At 43.1% G+C, this 27,028-nt stretch overlaps 1 protein-coding gene across 1 annotated transcript; it reads left to right on the forward strand.

The window, feature by feature from the left end:
• The first annotated feature begins 22,364 nt into the window (after nucleotides 1-22,364).
• On the forward strand, nucleotides 22,365-26,796 carry LOC115789736 (lysozyme C-like). Its single transcript, XM_030743246.1, has 4 exons — nucleotides 22,365-22,611; nucleotides 25,490-25,648; nucleotides 26,390-26,468; nucleotides 26,565-26,796. The coding sequence occupies exons 1-4, from the start codon at nucleotides 22,482-22,484 to the stop codon at nucleotides 26,629-26,631; spliced, it is 435 nt and encodes a 144-aa protein (XP_030599106.1). The 5' UTR covers nucleotides 22,365-22,481; the 3' UTR covers nucleotides 26,632-26,796.
• Nucleotides 26,797-27,028: the final 232 nt, after the last annotated feature.

The raw sequence follows: 27,028 nt of genomic DNA on the forward strand, positions 1-27,028 counted from the left end.
TCTTTGAATCTGGAAACGTTTTTCTTATCAAAGTGATCTGAAGGAAAATAGCAGCGGCAGTCAGGATGATCCACGTGTTACTAAAAGACCTCGAGCAAAAACTTCACCCACTGAACCTTCCCCGAATCCCGTCCCGTTTCCATAACAACCTTTATTACCTCAATTTTCTCACGCAAAACCCCAGAGAGCGGTAACACACACACACACACACACACACACACACACACACACAGTGTGAAGCCTTTTCATTATCATTCACATGCATTTTGGAGCCTCACACACTCCAACAGTGACATCCTCCTGTTTCTCCGACAGCAGCAGCACATCAGTGTTTGAATGCTGCAGAATTCATCAACCAATCAGGAAAGATCAGAGCAAACCTGCGCAGAGCCAAATGCTCCAACTGTGCTGAAAGTTAAAATGATAGTCCGTCGTGGGTCAGAGTGAGCACCTATGACCTTCTGTTTTTCTTACAGCTCAGCTGATTCGGTCCATGAGATACCAGCATCCTGCTGAATGGTGGCCATTTCTGAGTGACTCAAACAGAAACATGTGAGTCCAGCAGGTTGTGCTCGATGGTGGCTGTTTGTTGGATTTCTGTTTGTGTTAGTTTGTTGAGGTGTGACGTCCCTAATACCAAAGTCCTGCTAGAAGAGGACAGACCCACAACTTCAGATTCTCCGGTCACTGACACATGATTAAAGATTTATTGTCAACTTTGCCACAGAAAGGTTTAAAAAGCTGTTTTTCATCTGAAAGAAAAACTTCTACCACACATGCAGAGTTTCACAATAGTCTCATTCACTGAGTGGTTGTAAATCAGACTCAGGACTGACAGCATCTCTGCTCCACGTGAACTCACAATGTTTTTAAAATAAGCCAATAAAAACATTTCATGTGATGCAGAAGTGTGAATAAACAGAATGTGGCACAGAGGTGTGTGCTCTGAGACGAGCTGTCTGTGCTAAAATCAAAACCCCAGCAGGAGAGACCCGTTATCGGCTTTCTCTGCCAGGATCTGTGCTCGCTCACGATGGTGACAACAATAATCTCCAGAACAAAAATGTGAAATGCTAAAACAAAACACTGCTACAAATAAGAGATTAATGCTGCAGAAAATCATTAATCCTGAGATTTATGGTGCACAGCGTTGATATAAATATTATAATTCCAGTTCATTCTTTTATCACTGCAGTCTCGGTGCTGTTGCTTATTTCTAAGGTGACTTTAAACTGGATCCATTTACACAGTAAAGGTTACATAGAAACTGCTGGAGTTTGATGTCAAATCAAAAGTGAAATTATGTTTATTGATTGAAAAGTTTGTCTTGTATATTCACATATTCACCCAGCAGAGAATCCACGTCACAAAAACCTGCTGCTCAGATAGAGACAGAAAAACTCACAAACACGTGAATCCTGTTTGGTTGATTAACTTTGAGGTCGGCGGCTCCAGAGAACAGCTGATCGGTTTAATCAGCCCTGAGTGGGTTCACCCAGAGTTACTGATTCACCATGGTAACGGGTAAATAAAGAGCAGCCTGCATCAGCGTGGACATTCATGTTAGAAACTAGGAGGGCCATGCTGTCATCGTCACAGACAAAATAAAAGTTTGATATAAAATATATAATTTTATGCTGTTTGTGATTTTTCATCAGATGAAACTGAAATTCAAAAAGATTTTTAGATCTAATCATTCAGCAGACAAATGCAGGAGGCAGGAAGTGAAGGTGAAAGCAGAGCAGACAGTCACTGATGGTCCTGATCGAAGGGTGGATCCACACTCTAGTTTTTATTAAATATACAGTTTGTGGCATTTTTTTCAACATCAGCCTTCACTGATGGCTCTCTTAGAGTCGTAGCAGAGCTGTTTTATCGAGTTACTGATGATACTCAGAGCTCGGTAACTGTTTCACAATCAACTGAGAAAAAAATAAGGCAGCTTTCCAAATCTTTAATGTGTTTCAAGAAATGTCTCCGGTCTGCATGTTGCTCGTCTGATCTGAGATATTTTAATGTGATTTTGGAAAGATGAGCTATTTTGAATGAGGAATACAGAACAGAGCCAAACTGCATCCGTGCTTGATCCTGATCTATTCTGGATCCGTGCTGCCGTACAAGCAGACTCAGAGTCTGAGTCTGAAATAAAGAGTCTGAACACATTTTGCCTTGAAATGTTCGAGTGTCTGCAGCTGCATTTAAAAAGTCACTTAATAATACATTCAGTTCAATTTGAGAGTCTTTAAGTTATTTCAGCCTCATATTAAAGACCCATGTGAGGCCAGTGTGACCGATTACAACAACAAACGGTTAATTACTGACTGGTGTGTTCTGTTTCTGAAGCATCACACAGATTACTTTAAATAAAAATAATGCACTGTATGACTATCCAGAGTGAGAAAGATGGAAACTAGAGTTTATTCTGAGCTAAGAATGAAAATGTAATCCTCGTCTCCATCCTTGTCACGGTGTGTGTGGAGGAGCAGGTGAATTAACAAAATGAGCCTTTATTATGGCTGGTGAGGACATGAACAACAGGCAGCTTGCAAAGCTAAGGAAAACTACACTGGGACAGCTGACCAGGAACACTGGGAGTACAGGGAACACAAGGACAGAGCACAGCCAGGACAACAAGGATCCAACAAGAGAGGAAGACTGAGACTAATACACAGAAGGATGATTGGGGAACAGGAAACAGGTGGGAAGCACAGGTGAACCTGGATAACACGGACAGCGGAACACGAGAACACGGGAACACGGGGAAGAACAGCGAACTAAATAACTATCAAAACAATAATAAACTAAGAACCTAAACTGTAAACAAACTTAGAAACACAACTAGAGAAATCAAACAAACTTCAACTACAAAAACAAACAGTGGGCAAAAGGCTGAGGACCATTCATGTACTTTTTATTTATAAAGCACCAAATTACAACAAACAGTCACCTCAAAGTGCTGTAAACTGTAAGATCCTACAATAATACAGAGAAAACCCAACAGTCTAAACGACCCCCTATGGCAGGAAAAACTCCCGTTAACAGGAAGAAACCTCCAGCAGAACCAGGCTCAGGGAGGGGGGGGTCATCTGCTGAGGGGGGGGGGGGGACAAAAGACACACTGTGGACCATGACCATCTGTTTATGTTGATGACTGAATGCTTCTAAAAGTGCCCCTGCTAAGTCAAAATAAAAGAAAAATATATCTAACTGGAATTTCAGCACTTATAAAAATATAAACTGCTGCAAAATTGATTTCTCTTCAGTGACGACGAACGAGGAACTGAGCTGCTTCAGGTGCAGCAGGAGGGGGAGGGGTCAGAGAGAAACTCAGTGTCCAGGATGCAGGTCCCAGTGACTGACTCAGAGTTAAAGTTAAAGTTCATCTCAGGGTTGTTCACTAAACCTGCTTCCTGAAATGCAAAGTTCATGACCCAACCTGGTGACCTGAATTTTTACTCTTCTACAGACAGAAACAACAGACACGAAGACTGAGGCGACGGCAGTGCTGTTTATACACAAAACAGCAATCAGGGAATTGGACGCAGGAGGCTAAGGAGACACAGGTGAAGATAATCACAGACAGTGACTGACCGGGACAACAAGACAAGACAACAGGAAGTAAAAACAGTAACAGGAAATCACAGACCATGAATTAAGTTCATGCAGGGAAACTGGGAATAAAATAAAGTCTGATACAAGCTGGGAGTAAGAAGCAAAGGCTCAGCATGCATGAAAATCAAGTTTTTACAGGACAGAATAAGAAATCAGCATAGATGCAAAATCATTTTCATTATACAGTCGGAGGCGTTACAGGCTGGCTATCACTCATCTGCATCGTACTCACAACCCACTTCACCCAAAAGACCTTCACCACATCGACACAATAGACAAAGTCACCGTCCAATGCAAAGAATGGAATCAAATCCTTCTCACAGTGCCTGGTTCCAGAGCCAGGAGCCAGCCTCCCTTTGGCAGGTCCAAATCTCAGACCAAAGGCCGTTACACACCGGATTTGTTGCATTTTTGTGAATAAATCCTCCTCATAAAACACACTGTGAAAAAAATGAAGTCGACATCACTCGATGATGTAATGAGAAACAGATTCTGGGTTCACCTAACTCACGAGGAAGCAGCAGCAGGGAGAGTTTCAGGGTTTGATCCCCGAGTTGAAGCTGCATCACGGCCGCTTCCCCACATATTTCAGGATGTCAGTGGGCAGTTTGAGCTCTTGTTGGCAGAGTTGGGATCACATCTGAGGAGGCAGAGGAATAATATCAGAGAGCCGACTGACCTGGAGCAGCGTGTAGCTGTGTGTCTGAGGAAAAATTTAATTACTGTTCCCACATCACTGTACATTCAGAGCTATGAGCTCACATGTTGCCAAATGCAGCGCTCTGATTGGTCAGATGTTTGTTTGCTTGTGAAAGTCAGAAAAATCAAACTTGATACGAAAAAATGAATGCTGCAAATTCATCATGTGAACTGACGCGGTCGGTGTGAACGGCTGCATTAAGAACAGGCGAGTCCAAAAAATATTTTTAACGCACGAAACATTCACATGAAATTACACGTCCGGTGTGTAAAGGCCGTAAATCATTTAACTGGCTGAGTGAAAACCTGAGGAACAGATGAGCTACTGGAAGATCTTTAAAGTTCTCATCACTAGAACGTTGTGCATCTAGAGACAAAACATCATCAGACTCTTCTCTCATCAACTAACCAGTAAAATCAGGAGGTGGTGTTTTGTGTGAAGGTGGTGCAGGCCTCATTCCTAAAGTCCAGATCACTGGAATACCAAAACCCAAGCGCTCTCTTTTAGTCCATGCTCAGAGGCTGTCGACACACCCAGCAAACTGAATAAGGTTCCTGCAGCTGCTGTTTGTATGCCTTCTTCATCTGTTGTTGTTTGGATGCAGTGAAGCATCCACAGATGAACCAAAAAACATCTGGATCATGTTCATGAACAACATAAACAAACAAACAAAATGGAGAGTTTAAAATCAGAAACCCCAAATTAGCAAAGAACAGGTGTTTGTTAGATTTCATACAGCAAATATGATGCAGGACATCAGTGACCCGACCCTACCCTGACTCCAACCCTCCACAATCAGAAATTATTCTTCCAAGGAAGTAATCATACTAACCGACACGCATCAAAAACTATTCACATTATTTTCCAAAACAGTTCTTTTTTGTGTCTCTGAGGTCTTTGGTTGGGGTTACCACCCACGATGACTCAGACCTCAGAGGGTTAAAACCTCCAAGGCTGTGCTCAGATGGCAGAAAATGGCCCTGCACTCATCTAATGTCCGTAAGAACTTCTTTGAGTGAGCTGGCGGATGCAGGGAGCTCGGGTTCGGCATTGAGGATATCCTCATTGCCTACCACAGCCCTGTAATTGCCTGTTCAGTGACCCAAACCAGAAGGACCCAGAGTTGTGCTCTTTGATAGCTGTGATAATGCAACGAGCTCAATCAGGTTTGTAAGAATGAGCAATTTGTGTGGCACACAGAGAAAAACAGGAAAAGCAAAAAGCTCCACAGACGGAGCAGCCACACAGGCTGCTGTGTATCAGTAATATCACCTCTTAAATCCACTTATTTTTTGATCAAAATGATTAATGTGGAGGTGATTCTGCTCCCAGAGACCACACACTGAGCAGGGTATCCTCCCTCGGCTCACCACTGCTGTTAAGAAGCTGTGATTAGGTGTAAATAATTGATCCCAGCCTGAGTGATAACCCCGTTACTGAAGTAGGTTGGTGTCTTTTCTCCACCTCTTCATTCCCGAGGCATCAAACTCTGCTGTCTCACCCGCAGGGTCCCCTTTGGCGTCTCTATAACGGCGCGCCGGGCTTGCAATCAGCTCCGACATGAAACCACCTGCAGCAATATCAGACACTCTGAGCTCTGACATTCCCACTGGGAGGATTTGATGTCTGGAACTATAAATTCCACTTTCAGGGGTTTCCTTTGATTACACCGTCGATGCTGCTCGAGACAAAAACACAGGCTTACCACAGGGTTATGTTACAGCCAGCAGCTGCAAATATTTCAACTGTGATTATAAAAAAATTAAAGAAATAAACAATATGTGGACTCATTAGTATCACAGTGGCACCAGTGTTACATTTATTATAACATTAAACAATAACGATGTATTAAGGTGTAAATCATAGACTAGAAATCCAAATCCTCTTCCATAAGGACACATTGTAGTTCTTTAATTCATCAAGTTTACTCAATAAAAAACATCCAACAGTTTCTTGGGCACGTCCCTGTTATATGATCATGCATACAGGTGTCAATAAAGTTGTTTCAGTTATCTGGATACAAGCTCCAAAATTCACACCAAAATCATAAAAACGTTTACGTACCAGTTCCTCGTGTGACAAACAGCGAAACAAACATCAGCACAGAAAATGCTCCTGTGCAGTTAAAGCTGACGTGTAACGTCTCAGTTCTTTGTAGATTTCTTAAAACTTAGAGCTGCACAGTGGTGCGATGACACAGCGAGAAGGTCCTGGGTTCGATTCCAGGCCGGGTCCTTTCTGATTGTGCCTGCTCCGGCTTCTCCTCGCAGTCCAAACACATGTTCGTTAGGTTAATTGATTCTAAATTGGCTGTAGGTGTGAATGTGAGTGTGTTGTGTTTCTGTTAGCCCTGTGATAGACTAGTGACAGTCCACGGTGTACCCCACCCTCTCACTGCAAAATGCCCCCCTGAATTGGATGGATGGATCTGTCCATCATGTGTCCCTGAAGTTACCTGCTGGTTTAACCTTGTGAAACTGTGAATTATGTATTTCACAAAACAGTTTCATAACAAGTGCTATTCATATGTAGCCTGCACCGTACATGCAGGCTAAACTGAGCAATATTGTGGATGATGTTGGAGGGGTGCAGCAGGTGACTCATTTCACTCACCACAGCAGGTGCACAGACTCTGCTGTAGCACAACACGAGCCAGAACACACCAAAAAACTGACATCATTTCATAGTCAAATATCAAAGGGAAAATCATACCCATATCATACCCATTCAGATATTAACAAAATGCCTTTTGGTTCAAAGGTCCAGTTCAGGGACACCGATGAACTGAGGTGAGGCCTTGCAGGTACAGCTGCCTGTCAGTCAGAGGCCACAAACTTCAGCATTAAGAAAATCCATTTGGCTGAGATAAACAGAAGTGATCCTCCGTGCAGCCGGCATGAAGACCACAGTTTGTATCTTTTCTGATGTAAAGTTGGACATTTTAACATCTGTGGGGACTGATTTCCTGCTATCACCTGGGCACTGGAGGACCTGCACTTTCAGGCCTGGAGTTGCTGCTTGATGTCACCTACGACACTCATGCTGAGCACATTCAGATCCTCCTACTTGGATATTTTGATGCTGAAAGTTGTTGAAGTGTTTACCAAAAAAATGACATATAAACACAAGAAAGAACACACTCATTTTCCCAACAAACGCGTTCCATCAGAGTGTTTTCAGAGATGTTGTAATCGCATGAAAAGTTACTATATAATTGCTTACATTTCCAGACGTCTGCAGACAGCTTTTTATCTGCTGCTTTCTCCCAGAACGCAGCCTCGCTGCCAGAAACTGAAAGCATAACTGAGCTCATCACCGTTTGATCACAGTGACGCTGATAATATGATAATTATTCCTGTACTCGGATGGTTACGTCATTATGGAGCAGCTCTGCGCTCTCCTTCTTTATTTATTCGGTTTGTTTCTTGGTTTTGATGTTTTCTCATTATTTTCTGTCTGGTTTTAAGGGCTGAGGTGTTAGAAAAACTCCTCCAACCTTTGTCTGCTGTCTGCTTGTATTTCTTCTCTGAAAGCTTTAATCATCCGTTTCACTGAACCAAACAAAGGTCGTGTTACACGACATCATTGCACGTTTGTTATGCCACATTTTATCAAAGTGCTGAGTGTGTGTTCAGAAGAGGAGCTACTGCAGGTGTAAAGGAACTGTGGGTGGTGCCGGGGTGACAGAGGACACAGGAAAGCTGGCACAGCAGGAACATCTGACAGAGGGACGGACACGACTATTATACAGTAGAGGTGACTGAGAAATGAAACGCAGATAGATTGAGTCATATTTTTCCCACATTAGCTTCTTGTTCTTATGGACGTAGCCTCTGCAGCGGTGAGGTGTGTGGTAGGAGTGACAGGTGGGTTCAAGGTGGGGGTGGGGTTCCATCAGGGGTCTGCTCTGAGCCCCTTCTTGTTTGCAGTGGTGATGGACAGGCTGACAGGTGAGGCCAGGCAGGAGTCTCTGTGGACTCTGATGACACTGATCTTCAGTGAGAGCAGGGAGCAGGTGGAGGTGTGCTCTGGAGAGAAGAGGAATGAAGGTCAGAATACATGCGTGTGAATGAGAGGGAGACAGGTGGAAAGGTGAACAGGAGTAGAAGGTGGATCAGTTCAAATACCTGGGGTGAACCATTAATGAACAGTGCCCAAGAGAGGCGAAGAAGAGTGTAGGCAGGGTGGAGCAGGTGGAGACGGGTGTCAGGGGTGATCTGTGACAGAAGGAGAGCAGCAAGAGTGAAAGTGAAGGTTTACAGGATGGTAGTGAGACCTGCCGTGAAGGTTTGGAGACGGTGGCTCTGACACAAAGACCGGCGGCAGAGCTGAAGATGCTCAGATCTTCAGTGGGACTGAGCAGGATGGATCAGAAATGAGTCCATCAGAGGGACGGCTCAGAGTCAGAGAGGCTGAGAGGGTTTGGACACGTGCAGAGGAGGGAGGGTGGAGATACTGGACAGAGGTGCATGAAGATGGAGCTGCAGGCAGGAGGAGAAGAGGAAGACCATCACTGTAATGTTGCACTACTGATGGTGCAAACGTACATATGTGTGTTAATTATTGCTGAGGAACTAATAAAATCTGGAATTTCACGCACTGACACTGAAGGACAGATTTTATTTATTTTTTCTTCATATTTTGTTACATTATTATTTTTCAGCCTCATTATTATTCATATGATGTTACATTAAGTTACTGGTGTTCATGTTTTAGAGCACACATGTGCATTTATACTGCGATGGAATATTTCAGACGTGGTTATGAATGCAGATATGGTATTAAATTCATACCAAAGCAGGCAATCTAACTGGGCGAAGACAACAGCTTAAGCCCCCGTGAACCCCCGCATCCATCTCCTTCTGTGTGTGTCCCAGGGCCAGGCTGTCTATTTCAGTATGAAAGTCCTGTCAGTGGCCTGCTGACCCTGGAGGTTCTGCTGCCTCAGAGATACCAACCCTGAAATTAACAGCCTGCCCTCCCCTCCTCTTCCTTGCTCCCCCTCCACCTCCTCGTCTCTCACCCGCACTTCTTTTTAATCACTCCTCCTTTCTGTCTCCCTCATTGTTCTTCCTCCACTCCCTCCTTCTCCTGATTCTCTTTATTAAATTGCTTTTGCTCATTCTTGTCTTTCTAAACCTCCTCACTTCCTCTTTTTTTCCTTCTTCATCACTTTTTGACATCGACCTCCTGGCCTTCTTTCTCCTCCTGCAGATGATTCATCTTCAGCCACAAACAGGAGTCTCTTTAAACACAGAGCTGTTAGGTGATGTCTGCAAATTTTGGCTCAGAAAAACTGAATTTATTTTAATTTTTTTTAATGTGCAACTCCACCCGGATCACAGCCGTGCTTTTTGGAACTTTTGTAGGGTTGATTTTAACACACAGGCAGGATGTGGGGGAACAAAAAAATACTCCCAGCAGCAATTCAAACCTCGGTGTTGGCACGTATGTCAAACGCTGATCATGATGCTCGTGGCAGGACACCACAGAGGAAGCAACTGCCAGCCCAGCAAGAAGTTTGCCAAAGAGCAGCCTGACACTTCAGTACACTGCTGGGAAAATGCTTCATAATTCATGAAACAGAGGCTGGATTATCTGGAAAGAACAAGCAGCATTACTACACATACACACAGTCAGAGACATAAGATATGATCGGTTTTATTTATTCCAAAATATTTGGAAATTAACATCAGAGCAACCATAATAATAAACACAAACTATATAAAATAGTCTAAATAAAACTTGTTTGGGCTGAGCTGAAACAGATGTTGGAAGAATTCTGCAGCTGTGCATCCAGTAGGTGAAGCAGAGGGTGGTCAGGAGCCAGTAATTATCTGGAGCCAATCAGTGCAGCCGTAGTCATCTGCATCAGCAGATGGAGGAATCCAAACAGTGCGTTTATCATTCAAACTGGATTCAAGCAGCAACGGCAATGATGGAGGAGAATTCCCCGCAGGAGGTTATATGGATGCATTTCAGATCAGTTCAATATTCAGGCCACAGAAATGTTCCTTCACTATAACATGTCTGGGATTACACCATTCACACTGCAATCCCCCCAAACAGTCCAGCCAAGTACAGTCACACTGCAGCTCAGGAGGTCTCTGTGAAACACATCAAACTGCACTCACTCTGTTCCCTCTGGGTCTCAATCAGCTCACCGAGCTCGTCCATCTTATTGGCCAAACACCTCACCTTCCCCTGATGATCACTGAAGCAGACAGGCTGGATTTCCTCCACTTAGCTGCAGCTCTCAAACTCCACTGTCTCCTTTGTAGTTCCTCAGGACTGCAGGCCTCACTCCTTGTTATCAGGTATGAGGTGTTGAGAGGTGCCTGGGGGTTTGCCTGATAGCTTGGGGGAAGAAGCTATTGCAGAGCCTCAGACTGCAGCTTTTAATGCTGCAGAACCTTCTGCCTGATGGTAGGGCAAACAGGCTGTGTGCGGGATGGGTGGGGTCCTGCACAATAGCAGAGGCTCTACGGAGGCAGCGTGTCTGGGAGACCTCATTAAGCTGGCCTGACTACGTGCTGCAGGAATTTGCATTCCTGTGCTTTGCAGTTTCCAAATGACAGTGATGTAGGTGGTCAGGAGGCCCTCCAGAGTTCCTCTGTAGAAGGTGGAGAGGACTCTGGAGCTCCAAAAAAGCCCCAGAGACTGCTGTGACCTGGATGACTGAGAATCTACACAGACACAAGGTGGAGAGGAGTGGTGACAGGAGTGTAGCTTCCTTCAGTCTCCACAGAAAGTGCAGTGGAGCTGGTGTTGTGGACCAGGTGAGGTTATTGGAGATGTATCATTCTCTCCACTTCAAAGTTTAATGAAACATAGTTTTGGTTTTAGGTTTTCTCACATGAAATTGAAGAAGTTTCAAAGTACATTTTGCTTTTGTTTTATTTATTATGATGTAAAGGCCTGACACTTCTTTCAGCTGCTCCCTTTAGGGGGCGCCACAGCGGATCATCTGCTGTCTCCAGCATCCTCCTCTGTCAGACCAACTCTCTGTGCATCCTCCTTCACTACATCCATGAACATCCTCTGAAGTCTCCTTCTTTTCCTCATCCTTTGTCCAGTATATCCACTCTCCCTCCTCTCTACATGTCTCAGCCTTACCTCTCTAACTTTGTCTCCAAAGACCTGCCACAAAAACAGTGTTGCACCAAATAAGAAAGCAGCTGACGACAGTGGGTAGTAAGACCTCTGACAGGACCAGTCTCAGGGAGGAGCAGGGTAAGGAACAGGCAGAGAGAGAAGAGGAGCACGGAGAGTCCATGAACAACATGCAAAACAAAACACAAAGTGCAGGAGAGAGTAACAAAAAGTGATCATCATGCAGTAATGACGTACAAATGTACGGGGAGTGAAAAAGCAGGTTCCCCAAAAGGCTGCAGCACTAATTCAGATCCTGGACCACTTCAGGCGTCTTTACACTAACATATTAATTTCCTCAAGACTCACCTGTCTGTGACCTGTTTGTCTATCCTTACAAACCTGACACAAGCCTTACTGTGGCCCCGAGTCCACCCCCCCCCCAAAAAAAATTAAAGGATTCACATCAACTGGTTCTGCATTTTGTCTGCATTATGACAGTTTCAGCTGGCAAAACCTCTAATATCCACAGATAAGCTGTGGGAGTTGAATTGCACTTCACTTTTTCAGCTCAGCCTGCTGGAACAAAACTCATCATCCCTGACATCACTCCAGTCTGACCTCGCTCGCCATCCTTTCTACCCCAACCAATCAGTGACACAGAGACAGAGGTCACCGTGTGTGTGTGTGTGTGTGTGTGTGTGTGTGTGTGTGTGTGTGTGTGTGTGTGTGTGTGTGTGTGTGTGTGTCTGGCTTCAATTCAGAGCCGTCTGGTCACAGTTTTGGTTTCAGTCTTCAATAAATAATTGACTCACTATTGATTCAAAAATATATTTCACTGATATAAATCTGATGTCCCGCCTCCCTGTGTTTCTCTTTAGGTGAACTCTCATTGTAATGTTTTTCTCACTGAGCTCATTTCATCACAGACGTCTAATCTTTTGTGCTTTCTCATAATTACATTTTTGAGGGATTTTTATTAGTTTGTTCCTTTTATTCAGGGACCTTTCTTTGCTCTCGTGCTCAGGGTGACAGCACCTGGCCTGAAGCTCAGTAATATGAAAGCATCTGCACACAAATCCAGTTTTAACAGATAAATCTCTACAGTGAGTTCATCATCCTTTTACTTTCCTTCAGCAGCAGCAGGACTTTTAACCATCTTAAGGTGTCGGGTGTTGATTTTAAGCCACCACCATGTTCAGTGGGGGGGGGGGGGGGGGGGGGGGGGGGGGGGGGGCTCTTCTGGTTGAAAAAGAAAAGTCAGGATTTATTATCGTGACAAAACTTTTTGTTAATGAGTTCATGGTGCCAGGGGCTAAAAATAAGTTTTCTTCATCACAGATGTCCATCCATCCATTTTCTTAACCACTTATCCAAGTCAGAGTCAGGGGGTGTTATCCACACACACACACACACACACACACACACACACACACACACACACCTCAGTCAGCAGCTGCACAGCCTGTGAGGTCACATATTAGGTCTTTTTTATAATAAAAAAAAAAAAGTCTAAAATCAAGGATGTGATCCTCTGGTTTTGAAGTTTTAGTCTTTTTGTAATCTTATAACTAATCTTAATATGATCTTTTCTGCCCTTATTGTGAGTCAGTCTGAAACCAGACAAAGTGCACAGAGAAAATCATGCATTAAAATTTGTTGACTCAGCAGGAAATATTAAATGAGAAAAGCTGAGGATAATTAAGAGTAATACAGAATAGTTAGGACCTTCGTTACATTATATTCCAGTAAATTTCTGTCATCTGGTGCCTGATTCTGCATTTTCTTTACATTTCCTCTATAAATTAGTGCTTAAATATTTAGATCAGGCACTGCTGTGCTTCTCCTGCTATGATGTGTCAAAATACCTGCTATAGAAAGTTGTAGCATGACTTATATTATCTTGAATCTGCTGTAATTATATTGCATAAACATCCAGTATTTAAGGCCCTGCAGCACCACACAGGTGTTTCCAGCTGTTCTAGATAATCAAACCTGCCCTCAGGTCACAGGTCAGTTTAGACTCTTTTTCACTTTCATCACAGCATCCCTAAAAATAACTATAGTAATAACAGTAATCATAATCCATATTAGCATTATTTCCTGACATCAGCTTCTAATTTTGCCAGCTCGTCTGCTGGAGACAGGATAAAAAATAAAAACTGGTTTAACAGGTTCCTACTGTGATGATGTTACAGCTGCTTTTTATATATTTTATATATATTTATTTTATATTTCCTGTCTCTGGTCATTCCACCAATAAACCACCCTTCAAGTTTAAGTTCAGTCTGTGAGTCCTGCATTTTTGGGTCCAACGTCACCTCCATCATCACAGCCATGACAGAGGTGTCTCTGCTTCAGCAGCAGGTTTGTCAGTGATAAATAAGACTTCAGGTGCTGCAGCTGAAAGATGATGGAGCGGTAATTACATCATAGAATTCAGGTGTGCAGATTTAAAACACTTTATCTGAAGTGCAGCAAAAGTGCAAACTGTTCTGATGCAGAGACACTGCTTTGACTTAATGTGTCTGCTTCTGTATATTTGCTCTGTAAATGGCATTAAAAAGGCTGGCTCATATAGGCGGAATCACTAGCGATAATTAGCTAATTTTAGCTTTCAAAGCCATTAGTCTGCTGCCATATGCCAGCCAAGGAGCTCGTGGACTTGATTAGTTCCTGTTCTTGTCATAAGGGCCGAGGAAGCAGACTCTAAAAATCAGAACAGGTATATCGAACAAACAGTTAACTGAAAAAACTGCTGTGGTGATCAGGAGCTCTGCAAACAGAGGTCAGCAGAAGCTAAATCCAGAGGGAGACTGGGGGGGATGATGTGACGAGGTGAGTCTCATTAGATTAGCAGTATGCCCAGATGTAGAAGGCCAAAGGAAGGCAGCCAGGATGGTGAGTAGTATAGTGGAGAGTGGGCAGACAGGTAAACAGACTGGTTCTTAATTAGTGCTTTTCTGCTCACTCGAAGTGCTTTATACAACATGCCCCATTCATACAAGCTAAGTGCTTTCTATCTAATATTCACACACATTCATACAACTCAGGGTTCAGTATCTTGCCCAAGGATGCTTGGGCATGCAAACTGGAGCAGCCAGGGATTGAACCACCAACCTTCCAATAAGTAGGTGACCTGCTCGATCTCCTGAGCTACCCCAGGTGTCTCCTCAGTGTGTTTTCCGGGTGGCAGGTAGGTCCTTCTGGGGGTGAATCCACTCCAGCTCCTGTTGCCGCTGTTCACTTGTGGAGAAGGTGGTCAGGTAACTGAGGCCGGGACGCTGGTGAACATCGAGATGGATGCAGAACCGAGGACCAGCGTTCTAGGCAGACGGCAGACAGAGAAAATACTAACTAAGGAAGCCAAGTCACCCCCACAAGGGTGACCTGCAGCCCTCCCAGCCTTTAACTACTGCCACCAGAATGAGGAGACGAGGAACAGGTGTGAGAAACGCCCAGAGGAAACTCCGCCCACAGGTGGAACCTGTTGCAGAACCTGGAAAAGAAAAACAAAGCAAAGACTGTCCAGGCCATGACAGCTCTGGTTAGACTGGGCTTCATTGTTTAAAGTACAGCTCTGAATCCAGTCAAAGGCATGTTAGCGCTCACCAACCAGCAGCAGCAGCAGCAGCAGTATTTTCTAGTTGAATACAGTGTCTGTGATTGTCAGTGCAGAGGAGCGAGGAGGATGGAGAGAGGTGGTAGAAGAACAGGTGGGGCCAGGTGAGGTGACGTTAGGTTAGATGCATTCCATGGATGCTCTGCTTTCCAGCAGCATACTTGCAGAACAGAACGTATTGATCTGAATGATTTAACAGGATTCATATCTCTCTGAACGTGGCTTGAACAGGACGGTTGCCCCTCATCGATGTGACAGACTGCAAATCTACTCTCCACTCTTGGCCTTGGGGCACATGATGCTCTGTGCTGAGTGAGGGAGGGTCTGCATCAACTCAGAGACTCAAATCTGAACTTCAGCAGTTAAAGATTCTTTGTTTCTCTGCTTTGAGAAATCTGACTTCAAGAGGAAAAAGGTCCCACAGTAAAACACTCAGAACAACAACACTAAAATCCAACAGATACAGTGCAACAACACAATAAAAATTACATGGACAATAAATCATATAAATCACAATTTATAAAAAGTGGTCAGATTAAAATAATTTGTAGATCTTAAATTTTTTTCATAATTAAAATCCATATTGTTCAGCTCAAGATGAATGTGACCAAACGTTTTGTGCCTTTGTGGATCCACTGTAATCTGTATATTTTAATGTACATTTATAAATTATAAACTGAGGCATAATATTGTTGAAATTACTATATTTTTTAAGACATTTCTGGTTGTTCATAATGTGTTGTAAAAACAGTGCATTAAATGTGGACGTTTTCAGAACGTACTTGTTCTTCTTTATACTCAAAGGGAAAATATGGAGCAGTGATTATTTATAATTTAATATGCTATGATTTTACTGGTCCAGCCCACTTCAGATCAAATTGGCCTGTGTGTGGCCCCTGAACTAAACTGAGTTTGACGTCTCTGTGTCACTTGGCTGGTTTGGAAACATCTCAGTATTCCCTACTGGAAGAGGAAGGAGGTTGTGGGGTCTGGGTATCCTTTCATATAGCACATACTTCAAATTTGGACCTGGATGAACAAAAGTGACAGAGACTGGTAAGCAGTACATGGAGATACCTACTGGCTGCGGTGTCCCCCTGTGATAATGCAATAGTCTGGTTAAAGTAAGAGGAAAACTGCAGCTCGGGTCATTTCAAGACTCACAATCACACTGAGATCTAAGTGAGCTGGTAAAACTAAACTCCTACTGTTCTCAAGCTTTTCTCTGGCATGTTTGGAAATTATGTTGCTACCAGCGGTTGATATTTTTAATATAGACCACAGTGGTGGACTGGCCTATCAACAGGCTTACACTCCCATTCATAGAGCAAACTGCAAGCAAGGCTAAAAATTTGCACCTTTCAACAGCAGCCTCATTAAATATGGCTCTGAGTGAGTGAGCGCTCCAATTGATCCAGGGGTATCGAGGGCCTAATGATAAAGTGCTTTTCAATACATTTCACATAAAAAAGGCTTCATGTCGATGACGCTGTGAAATAGGATGGATAGCATCACGTCATTGTAACGCTCTTCATCAAACCAGCTGAGCACAGAAAATTATCAGCAAACCGATGACCCAGTTGAATAATAAGTACTTGACTCTCTTTATGAGATTTCTTAAGAGCATGTGTAGAAGTCGAAGAGGTCATGTATTCAAAAGGCGGTCTGTAATTATGAGAACAGAAAACACTCAAACTTTTTATTCTTTGGTTTAAAAGCACAGAGAGAAACTGGGTACAAAGCTGAATGCCACCAAAGCTGGAGTGGGGATGGTGGGTTAGGCAGCGTATGCGTCACAGCTATCCATTTATGTGGAATTTGCACTAAATGGAAATGTTCCTACAGTTCCTCTCTGAAGGCTTCCTCAGAGGGGTTTGTTAATGACCTGGAGATAAAAGGTGTTATGCAAAAACATTTACTGAGCTAAGATGTTGGTGCAGTGTGTAGGAGTTGATAAGGAAATTTAATGGGGGGCTCTCTGCTCTGTGGTTGACGTTTGGCCCACTTTAAGCCAAATAACTTGGTTATGTTTAGCTTTTTGTCATTATGTTATAATATGGAATGATTGTTTTACTTCTTCACAGATCAATGTTCGTCTGTTTAGGGTTAGTATTTAAGAACAGACCAATAAACATTTTAAAAACTGATTAACAGATTAATGACAGGCAGGTGAGCAACTGGGCAGCATTGTTTCTGTCACGAGTGCTCAGGAAGGGTCTCCAGAGAGGGAGACAGGTTATTACCCAGGGCACACAGACAGATGTGCAAAGGTGAGGCGATAAGGCTGAGGAGGGACCACCGGTGGGTGGACTGGGATCCAGAGAAGACTAAAGAGGTTTAGTGGAGAGTGGGGGAGCAGGTGAGTTACAGGCTGACTGACTCCATGAGCACAGGGGGAAAATGGCAGCTGTGATCTTCTGACTCAAAAGCAGGACAGATGAGGTCTCCAAGGTTCAAGCAGCAAACTCCAGCGGGGAGGTGTGAAACATGTGGAAAGAGGATCAACAAATAAAAATAACTAAACTAGATAAGTGTTTACTACCACGGTGGAAGCAACGATCTGACAGCTTAAATATTCAGCCTTGATGAAGGACTGTGCTGCAGGTATGTGAGTGCAAGTCCAGGAACAGGCAGCTCTGCCCATAGGCAGAGGCACAGGTTGGCCCTCCTCTCCACCTGAGAGAACAGAGAGAAAAAGTCCTGAGCCCGCCCACACCCAGGATCGGTGTTTCAGTGGATTTTAATTGGTTTCTTTAGAAACAAGAAGACGTTAACTATCAGACTGAGTCATACATTCATTTTGGCATTACTGCTCTTTGAATAATAAAAAAAGATTGGATCCATAACCCTGGGTGGGTCATCAGTGTGTTTGTGGAAGAAGTTTAGGTTAGAGATAAATCGTTATTGCCCTGAACACCTGTCCAACTTTGTGTAGACCCATCCTAACCCCTCACCTCCTTCCATATTTGGGAAGATTGACTCTAAATTACGAATGCATTTTGTCTGTTAAATTGACTGTAATTGGTGTTATGTGTACAGGCAGGAAAATTAAATGAGATGAATTACATTAGGAAGAAATGTAATTCATCAGCAGCTCAACAGCAGACGTCTTTCCTTCAGTGCAGCTCTGGGAAAATTTTTAGAAATTCACAGCTGTGTCCAGAGCCTGCATCCCTCCTCCATCATTGTTTACATCCTTTTTAACAGCTCCTCAGGCTCCACCCCCCCACCCCACCCCCACCCCTCTGTTGGATCCATTCTCATCTCTCTCCGTGTGCAGATTAATTGATCCAACTGCCGTCACTGGGCCTGTTGATTAATTGCACTCTTTGATCCTGTTTCAGGTTTGAGATGAGACATTGAGAGAGGGGAGCAAGCGAGGCTGTTTTGATGAAGAACGGCCTGAAAACACTACGTGTAGCGAGAGAATGGAGAAAGTTGGTGCAGTAAATGGAGTTCAGGAACTCCATTATGACTCTGATTACAGCTCTGTATGATAAAACACCTCTGAATGGAGCAGAGAGAGAGACAGGCAGCTGCTGCTTGTCCAGTGATACAGAGTATCTCTGAGTAATGTTAATGTCATTAGATACTTAGCAGCACGGCTCATGAATGATACATGGTAAAGAGACACTGATGCAGGTGTAATTGTGATGGAAGATTTGACCCATTAAATGGCTCTCTGTCTGACCATTTTAAACTGGAGCCATTGTTGGATTGCTTGTGTTTAGGTGCAGGACCAAAACTGAAGTTGTCATGACTTGTGTGTCATTGTTGTACTTCAACCTCAGTGACACAGGCCTACACAGAGGGGGAAAATGCATATGCCCCGACCAGCTGGCAAGCTGTTGCCAGGTGAAATCAATCACAAAGAGGTGCTACACCACTAAATTCTTTGTAGTTGCTTTGGTTGCCAACAGATTGCCATGGTTGCCTATAGTTTGTATGGAAGAGGCTGGCCTGAACTTCTAGCCAGGAAGTGGTGAAAAAAATGTGACACAAACTGGAAATTGAAACTGTTCACCTTCAAAGTAAAAGTGTTCTCATCTCTGCAGACAATACATTTCAAAAAGGGGCAACTTTTACTTTGAAGGCCATCTCCATATCCAGTTTAACTCACAGTTTCACTACTGCTCAGAAAGTAGTTGGCTAGTGTTTGCAGACAAGTTGCCGTCTTCCATGCAAACTATGAGCCATTGCAGCAGTCTGGTAGTGCCCAAAGCAGCCCTGTGCAGCTCTTTGCAACTCATTTCACCAAGGAATTACAATTTCATGAAATAAAGGGGACGTGTTTCTAGTTTCCTCAAATGCACTTTTGAAGGTTAAAGCAGTGTGCTGTACAGAGACTCCACTGCCATGAATGCTGGTCACTTCCTGTACTTCCACAGCAAACTGGTTTTTCACTGAGGTGTTCCCATAAATCCAAATGTCGCTTCAGTCGCTGTTCTTACTCAAACACACTAAAACCAGCTTTGCAGCTCCTGGAGACCAACAATGGACCTGCAGAGCATTTTTAAACCTGCCATGAGCATGACTGGATATTAATTGTGTTTTCATTCACTTATTGCAGTTTTTCGCTTTCATCATGTGTCACCCATATGTTCACTCTCAAAAAAACATCCATACATATTCTTTTTTAATTCATATCACTTCTTAAATCCTTATTCTTTGAAAATGTTCTTATTTTCCAAAAATGTCCCAGGTGCCCCCCCCCCCCCCAACGTTCAGAATATCTGAGGTCCCAACAAAACAGAAAATATATTTACTTTGTACCCACCCTTTAAAAATATGCCCTTGCATTAAGGTGTGCAGTTTCTTTCATGTCCACTAGATGCTGCTGCAGGAAATGTGACTCCAGTCTAAACTTCGTTGGGTCATTTTCTGAACTCTGATGTGGTCTGAGGAGAGATTTTCAGAATGAGATACTAAAGGATCATTTCAGAATATTGTGAAAACATGATTTAAGTGTTTTGTGTCAGTCTGTGCCAGAACACCGAGAGTTACCCTGAACCACGCTTATCACAAATGAGCTGATTCCTGTAAAGCAGAGTTCAACTCGCATCCCTTTTTTTGTTTGTTTGGTTTGAGTGTGGGCCAGTTAGAGCAAACATCATGAAGCGTGGTTTGTCTCAGCTTCAGTGAGAATTTAACTCTGATCAGCAGCTTTGCTCAGATAAGTCTGAACATGTGATACCTGGAAGTCTCAATGACCCTGCTGGCCTTTTCACCCAGAAGGATTCTTATCTCATCCGGCCTAAAAATTCTCAACTAACTCAAACTGGAGGCTGTAGAATGAAGCACAGCAATGTTGCATTCATACTGCCTGCCCACCTCTCCAGTGAAAGAGGTCCCAGTTCAGAGACCTTCAGGGTAGCGATGCGATGTTGTGGCTGACCAGCAAGGAGTCGAAATACAGCAGCTCAGCCTTCACCCTCAGATCTTTCAGGTGAAAGGCGGCCTGGGGTGCAGTGGCAACAACCCCACACAACACCTGTCTCCGGGCAAGTTTTCTTTGTTAAGTCCTGTTGTTGCCTGATTGGCTGCCAGATTCTAGATTCTAATCCATTCTTATGAGCTGATGGAGACCAGAATAAAAAATGTATATTCTGGTTCATGTGACGGCTGTTATAGATGAATGTTTGCGCCTCCAAAACTGACAGCTTCTCATTTTTGGATTCTCACATTAAAAAGTCTGAAATTAAAATTGAGAAAAATTAAAACTTGAAATCTCTGAAACAAAAGTTTAAGAGCTCAGAACTTAAAACCAGTTAGACAAAAGCACCCACCCTGGAGCTGGCTACATTATCAGAGCTGAATGCTTGAAGTGCTTAAAAACTAGTAACTGTGAATGAAACCGTTTAAGATGAGTTGCTTAAAAAGATGAACTTAGTCATTTACAGCATTATGAATCCAGGGATGGTGAATGAGATTCGATGGGGAGAAAGCAGACAGGTGAGTAACAGGTAAATCACAGAGACAGGCAGCTGGGATCTTCAGACTCCAGGGAACACAGGTGAGTTCACCAGGAAGCTAACAGTGAACACCAGGCAGAGACCAGGGGAACCAACCAGGAAAGAGGATTACAGAGCAAAAGGTACGAGGGCAACAAATTTACCACTTTTCTCTGTTTTTGCTCACAGACTGATGATGTCAAGGTGGCTTTAAATGTGCCCAAACAGCCATAAGACCTCAAAGCCTGGTGAGATCTGATCATGTGACTGACAGATACAGTCTGTGATGCAGTCACTGCACTGACCTTCACATGTGGGGAGATGAGTGGCAACCCTGTGTCTGGATTCAGAGGGACCTGAATTCCTTCCTGGATGGATGTGATGTTCCAGGTCATCAGCATGATGCAGCTCTCCCACGTCTAAAACCTTCTAACTGTTCAATGTTCCCAAACTAATAAAGTCAGTTGAAACCTTTACGTTCACTGTGTTGGAGCTATAATTTTTTAAGATCTAACTGGGTCAGCCAATGAGGAGAAATGTGGTGATTTCAGGTCATATCTTAACTTTTCAAATCAGTTTATGCTGGAAATGGTTTTATTAAATGGTGGCTAATAATTCCACATACATCAGAATGTGATGGGTTATTGGGTGTAGACTGAAATATGAAAATGCTATCAATTTAATCTACAAGACAAAAAGGGTGCAGAAAAGAGACGCTTCCTGAAGCAGCTGCAGACTGGTGAGCAGCCCTGGATCAGTCATGAACGTGTCTGCTCTCAGTGCTGCTTTTGGATTCTGGTTACAATGTTACTGAGTTTTGATTCCTGCTTTAAAAGTTAGTATTTTGTGTCTGGTTCTCCATCGATGTTCAAATAAAATGCCAAATAAAATGTTTTGATCTGTTTGTTTAAACCTGCCTGTTTATCCTGTGTTTGGGTCGTCTCTGCACCAGAACCAGACAGAACGAGTCCCTCATTACATACACGGACCTTTATCAGTGCTGCAGAGCAGGTACCCAGGATAGTAGTCATGTTAACAGGATTAGACTGTTTATACAAAGCTGATTCTTCCTCACGTTACTTCTCACACCATCAGCTATCAGAGCAATACTGACTCCTGTTTGGTTTTCCTCTTTGGATTTCCTGTTTGGGGTGCCTTGAGGATAAAAATTTTAAAACTGACCCCCTCTGCAGGGTCACTTTGAGCTCAGTGCCTTCCTTGTTGTTTCTGCTCTTGATTAAACCTGATTTATTTGTTGTTCTTGGGTTTACTAAACTTTCCTGAACTTTGGAATCTGTTCCAGCCTGATCGATGTGCTGTGTTTGTCTGTCTGGATTTTGTAGCCATGAACCCAGTTTTTGTTTTACGTAACCCATCTCTTATATTGTGGATTAGGGTCCTCTGAACCCAAACAGTCACAGCGTTTTCAGCTGAGCTTTTCTGACAGGAAAGAAGGGAAGTGACCAGCAGCTGCAGAAGCATTCAGACCAGCAGAGACACCATCATGAGGACTCTGTTCGTTCTTTTCCTCTTGGCGGCTGTGGCCACCGCAAAGGTCTTCGAGCGCTGTGACTGGGCCCGCAAGCTGAAGGCGAGTGGGATGGACGGCTACCGTGGTATCAGCCTGGCCAACTGTGAGTACCGGTCCACTTAAGAACAATCAAGACGACAGAACCGTTAACCTCTAAGTCCCCAGTGACCTGTTTAAGGTCATTTCTGCCAATACGTGGAATTTTCACCTATTTGTGTTTCGAAATGTTAAAACCTGTTTGGACAATGAGCGAGCTTCTCATTTGCCAACCTTTACATATGGTCATGAATCTTAGGTAGTCTCCAAAACAACAGGATCCCAGATGCACACTTTTCCATGGACTAACTTCAGCTTTGAGGATGAAGAAATCCCCAAAATAACTGTGTCACCAGTGACCCGACTGGGGTAACAGGTGAAGTTAGGTTTAGGTTCATATCTACCCATTTATATGGGTGTTTGGCATGACCCAATAGAGTTTATACACCAGAAAATCTGTAAGGCCAAAGATGGACATAAGGGAGCTGATTTGAAAGCAAAAATCTTCCAGTTTCTGAAGTGATGCTTGTTTAGGATGCAGGTAAAATGTTACCCCAGGTTTGCCCCTGAGCAGTTCACTTGTGACCTGATCAGTATGAGGTTGATGAGCTATCAGTTCGTGTCATGTATGCTGTTTGCATTTTAAGTAACACAAAATAATGTATTGCAACAGTTTTGAATTGCAAAGGCTGCTCTTTGGTTGTACTATAATGTTATCTGCTGTGGTGCAGGTTATCATGAAGTCAGCTTGAAAGAGAAAAGACCCTGAACAAAATCTGCAATCTGAGCAGACCATGAAGTTATATATGGTTCAACCATAACTGAGCAAAAGTGATCAAATGCCAGCCTGGATTTAAGAACATAAAGTCATCTGTCTTCATCAGTTTTACATGCTGCTTGCAGCTCTCTGCTGCAAGCAGCATGGAGGCAGGATTCATCCAGAGGAGAGCTGCTTTATTACAAACGATTACATCGAGTAAACCTGCAATCTGTGTGGCAGCTGAATGCACCGTATTCATGTTGGTTATTTTGCTTTTTTAACTTCTATCTGAATCAAATGCATCATATTTAAATGTCCATAAAAAGCAGCTGTTGTTGCTGTGTTAATAACTTCTGAGGCTTCACACAGCCTGCAGGAGGGAAAACAATAAAAACAAGAGCAATACTTAAACATGCATTTATGAATGTGGCACTGTAACAGTATCTTAATTTTCTTCAGGTCAGCTGTTACATGCAGATGTAATAATGCAGTTTTTAATGATGCAGTAAAGTCCTGCGCTCCACCTGAGTCTCAGTCCTCAGGACCTCACTCACTCCGTTACACTCCGTCACAGGGTGCGCTTGTTTCTTAGCAGCTCATTTGTGCTAGTGTGCAGGTAATTATTAAAATGATCTGACTGCATCTTTGTATATAAATTTTAACTGCCATGGGCCATTTTTGAAAATGAATCAGACTAAATTTCCCCTGTGGTTTCAGTCACAAACCTGACCCTGTGCCTCTTTGGTAAACACAGACAGGAGAGTTTTATGCCTAAACGGGCTGTTACACTGTTACTAAATCTGGCCCCAAACACCTTTGACCACTCACTTTCTTAGCCTACTCTGCTCTGACTGAGCTAACTGTGTCTGTAACCTGTGTGTTCACCCAGTATTATACATCTGGTGCTGAAATATTAATAATGAAGAAACTCCATTAACATGTCAGAATAAATAAACAACATAAAGTTTGTAAACAAAATGGAATTAGATACTCAGCATGTAACAAAGACCAAGATATAACTGATACACTATATATATATACATATACACACATACATACATACACACACACACACACACATATATATATATATATATACTGTATAAGCATAATGCACATAAACAGAAATAGAAACAAAGCTGCACCAATCAAAACCTAATTACTGTACAAAGCAAACAGTGGCTGGCATTTTTAATGTCTGATGCTTAAACTAAACCCCAAAACCAAATAACAGTAGCTCAGTAGAACACTACCCTCATGGTAAGGATGGAGTCCAAGAACGTCTTGATTGTATCGTACATGGGTTCCAATACCTGAAACTGGCCCATCAGATTGAGGTTGCTAGCTGGATTTGACACCCATGGGCATCATTTTATAAAACACTGGATGCCCAACTTATGAGTGCGTGGTAAATGACTGAGTCCCTGAAACAGATGCTACGAGACTGCAAGAAATAGTACCTGCTCCATCAGCGGTAACCAAGGAAACATTGTGGAAGCTTATTGATTGCAGATGGAAGTTTGTCATACATGTTGTGTTACCATATTTTCTTCAACATTGTAAATGGGTATCATAATTGTACCAACTACCACACCACCTTCCTCTTAATGCTTACTTTTGAAGGATTGTCATGGCTGGCAGTGTTGCAGGCAGAATTTGGACCCAAGCGCAGGACTCCAGAAACAAACAAGTCTTTGAGGGTTTATTGAAGAGTCTTTTCCCAAAACACAAAACTCCAGGGAGCAGAACATGGAGCAGAAACACACTCATACCACCAAAAAGGGAGTGGAAACATCCGGGGAGAACAGGTGGACAGAATTACACTGAGGAGATCGGGAAAACATTATTACACACAACACACAGAGAACAGAAGCCTGGCAAAATAAAATAGAAAGTGACCAAATGTAACATACACCCACCTGTCCGACTTCCTGTTTTATTTTGATAGTCTCCGTGTCCCCATGTGTGATGTTGTTTTTCTTCCCCCATGTCATTAGTGTTATTTGGTTCACCTGTGTTCCCAGCTGTTTCTACCCCCGTCATCAGTTATTTGAGTTTACGTCCGTGTCCAGTGTCCTGTATTGGGGTCCTCTATCCTTCCTGCCACAGCGGTTTATGACAGTTTGATACTTGACGTTTTGGTTTCAGGTGGTTTGTGTCTCCATGTCCTCTGTTCTGTCTGCAGGGGTTTGTCTGACCAAACATGAGTCAAATTTTAACACTGGGGCAACAAACCGCAACACTGATGGATCCACTGACTACGGCATCTTTCAGATAAATAACCGCTGGTGGTGCGATAACGGCAGCTTTCGTTCATCAAATGCATGCAAAACCAGCTGCAGAGGTCAGTGATGAGTCTCAGCTGGTTTTATCTCTACTCCTGTTGTGCACACACACTCTTCAGGACAGCTTGTATTTAAGTACGTGGAGTTTTAATAATACCTCATTTTCATCATAATTGTATCAGGAGTAGAAGCTCTCCACAATAGAATCATACCAATAGACTGATACTCATGTAGCACTTTCTACTCAATTTGAGCACTCAGAGTATTTTCTTAGTAAAACCCTCATTTACCCACTCACACAAGTGCTTTTTTCTATGACTGAGCACTTTGTAACCTAATGTTCACTCACTCACACTCCAATGGATGGATACTTTAACATGCTGGAAGTTTGGAGGAGCAGGGAATCGAACCGCCACTTTGGAATAAGTAGACGGCCCACTCTATCTGCTCAGCTTCTCTGAAGCTTAAAGTACCTGGTATTCCAGGCAGTCTTCAATCCAGGTACTATCGGGACCAGACCCTGCTTAGCTTCCAAGATCAGATGAGCTTGGGCATATTCAGGGAGGTATGGCCATAAGCCATACCACTGGTACAGCATCCTTATTATGGCCAGAATTGCGCCAACCCACTTAAAATACTGGCTTATTAGTAAATGTTGAATACCAGCTTTATTCCAAAGGGGATTTATTTACTTTATTGTGTTGATTAAAGCACTTTCATTCACTTTTTTTTTCCAAATGATGTACTTATTGCTCCTTAATGTTAACTTTTTATATAATCTCCACCCTCTGTGGTTGCAGCGCTTTTGAGTGATGATGTCACTGCGGCGATCAACTGTGCCAAGCGTGTCGTCAGGGATCCCCAAGGCATCAGTGCCTGGTAAGAACAGATCACGTGACTGGCATACACTAACAGTGCTGCTTTCACTGGACTGACAATCACATGTTAGGACATGATCCTTGTGTCTGGTTTCAGGTATGCCTGGCGCGATCACTGTCAGGGCCGAGATCTCAGCTCCTATTTGGCTGGATGTCGTCTTTAATCAACACATTAAACAGGAGGGTGTCATCGACATAAAGGTCTCCATCTTTCTCTGCAGTAGAAACATTTAAAATGTTTCTCTATTTGAAGTGAAACACTGAGTAACTCTAATAAACTCAGTGAAAATCTCTACTTTCAAATAAAGATTTAACAGCAATGTTGATAATTTTTTGTTCTTGTGGTCATTGTAAAAGCAGACTGATCATTGGTGGAGTGTTTGATATTGGTTTGGCCCTGATAGTCAAAGCAGATGATCGGTCCTGTTTTGGAAGCATAAGAATATAATTTGCACTGTAAAAATACAAAGTGACAAATCCTCCAGGTCTGAAAAAATAAATCATATTCAGTTCAATTGTATTGATATAGCACCAAATCACAACAGTCGCCTCAAGGCGCTT

Source organism: Archocentrus centrarchus, chromosome 12 (assembly GCF_007364275.1).
Source record: "Archocentrus centrarchus isolate MPI-CPG fArcCen1 chromosome 12, fArcCen1, whole genome shotgun sequence".
Classification (NCBI taxonomy): domain Eukaryota; kingdom Metazoa; phylum Chordata; class Actinopteri; order Cichliformes; family Cichlidae; genus Archocentrus; species Archocentrus centrarchus.

Coding starts and splice junctions, on each gene's coding strand:
- LOC115789736 (XM_030743246.1), top strand. CDS start 22,482: ATGAGGACTCTGTTCGTTCTTTTCCTCTTGGCGGCTGTGGCCACCGCA. Junction 22,612..25,489: donor TGGTATCAGCCTGGCCAACT/GTGAGTACCGGT, acceptor TTCTGTCTGCAG/GGGTTTGTCTGACCAAACAT. Junction 26,469..26,564: donor CCCCAAGGCATCAGTGCCTG/GTAAGAACAGAT, acceptor GTCTGGTTTCAG/GTATGCCTGGCGCGATCACT.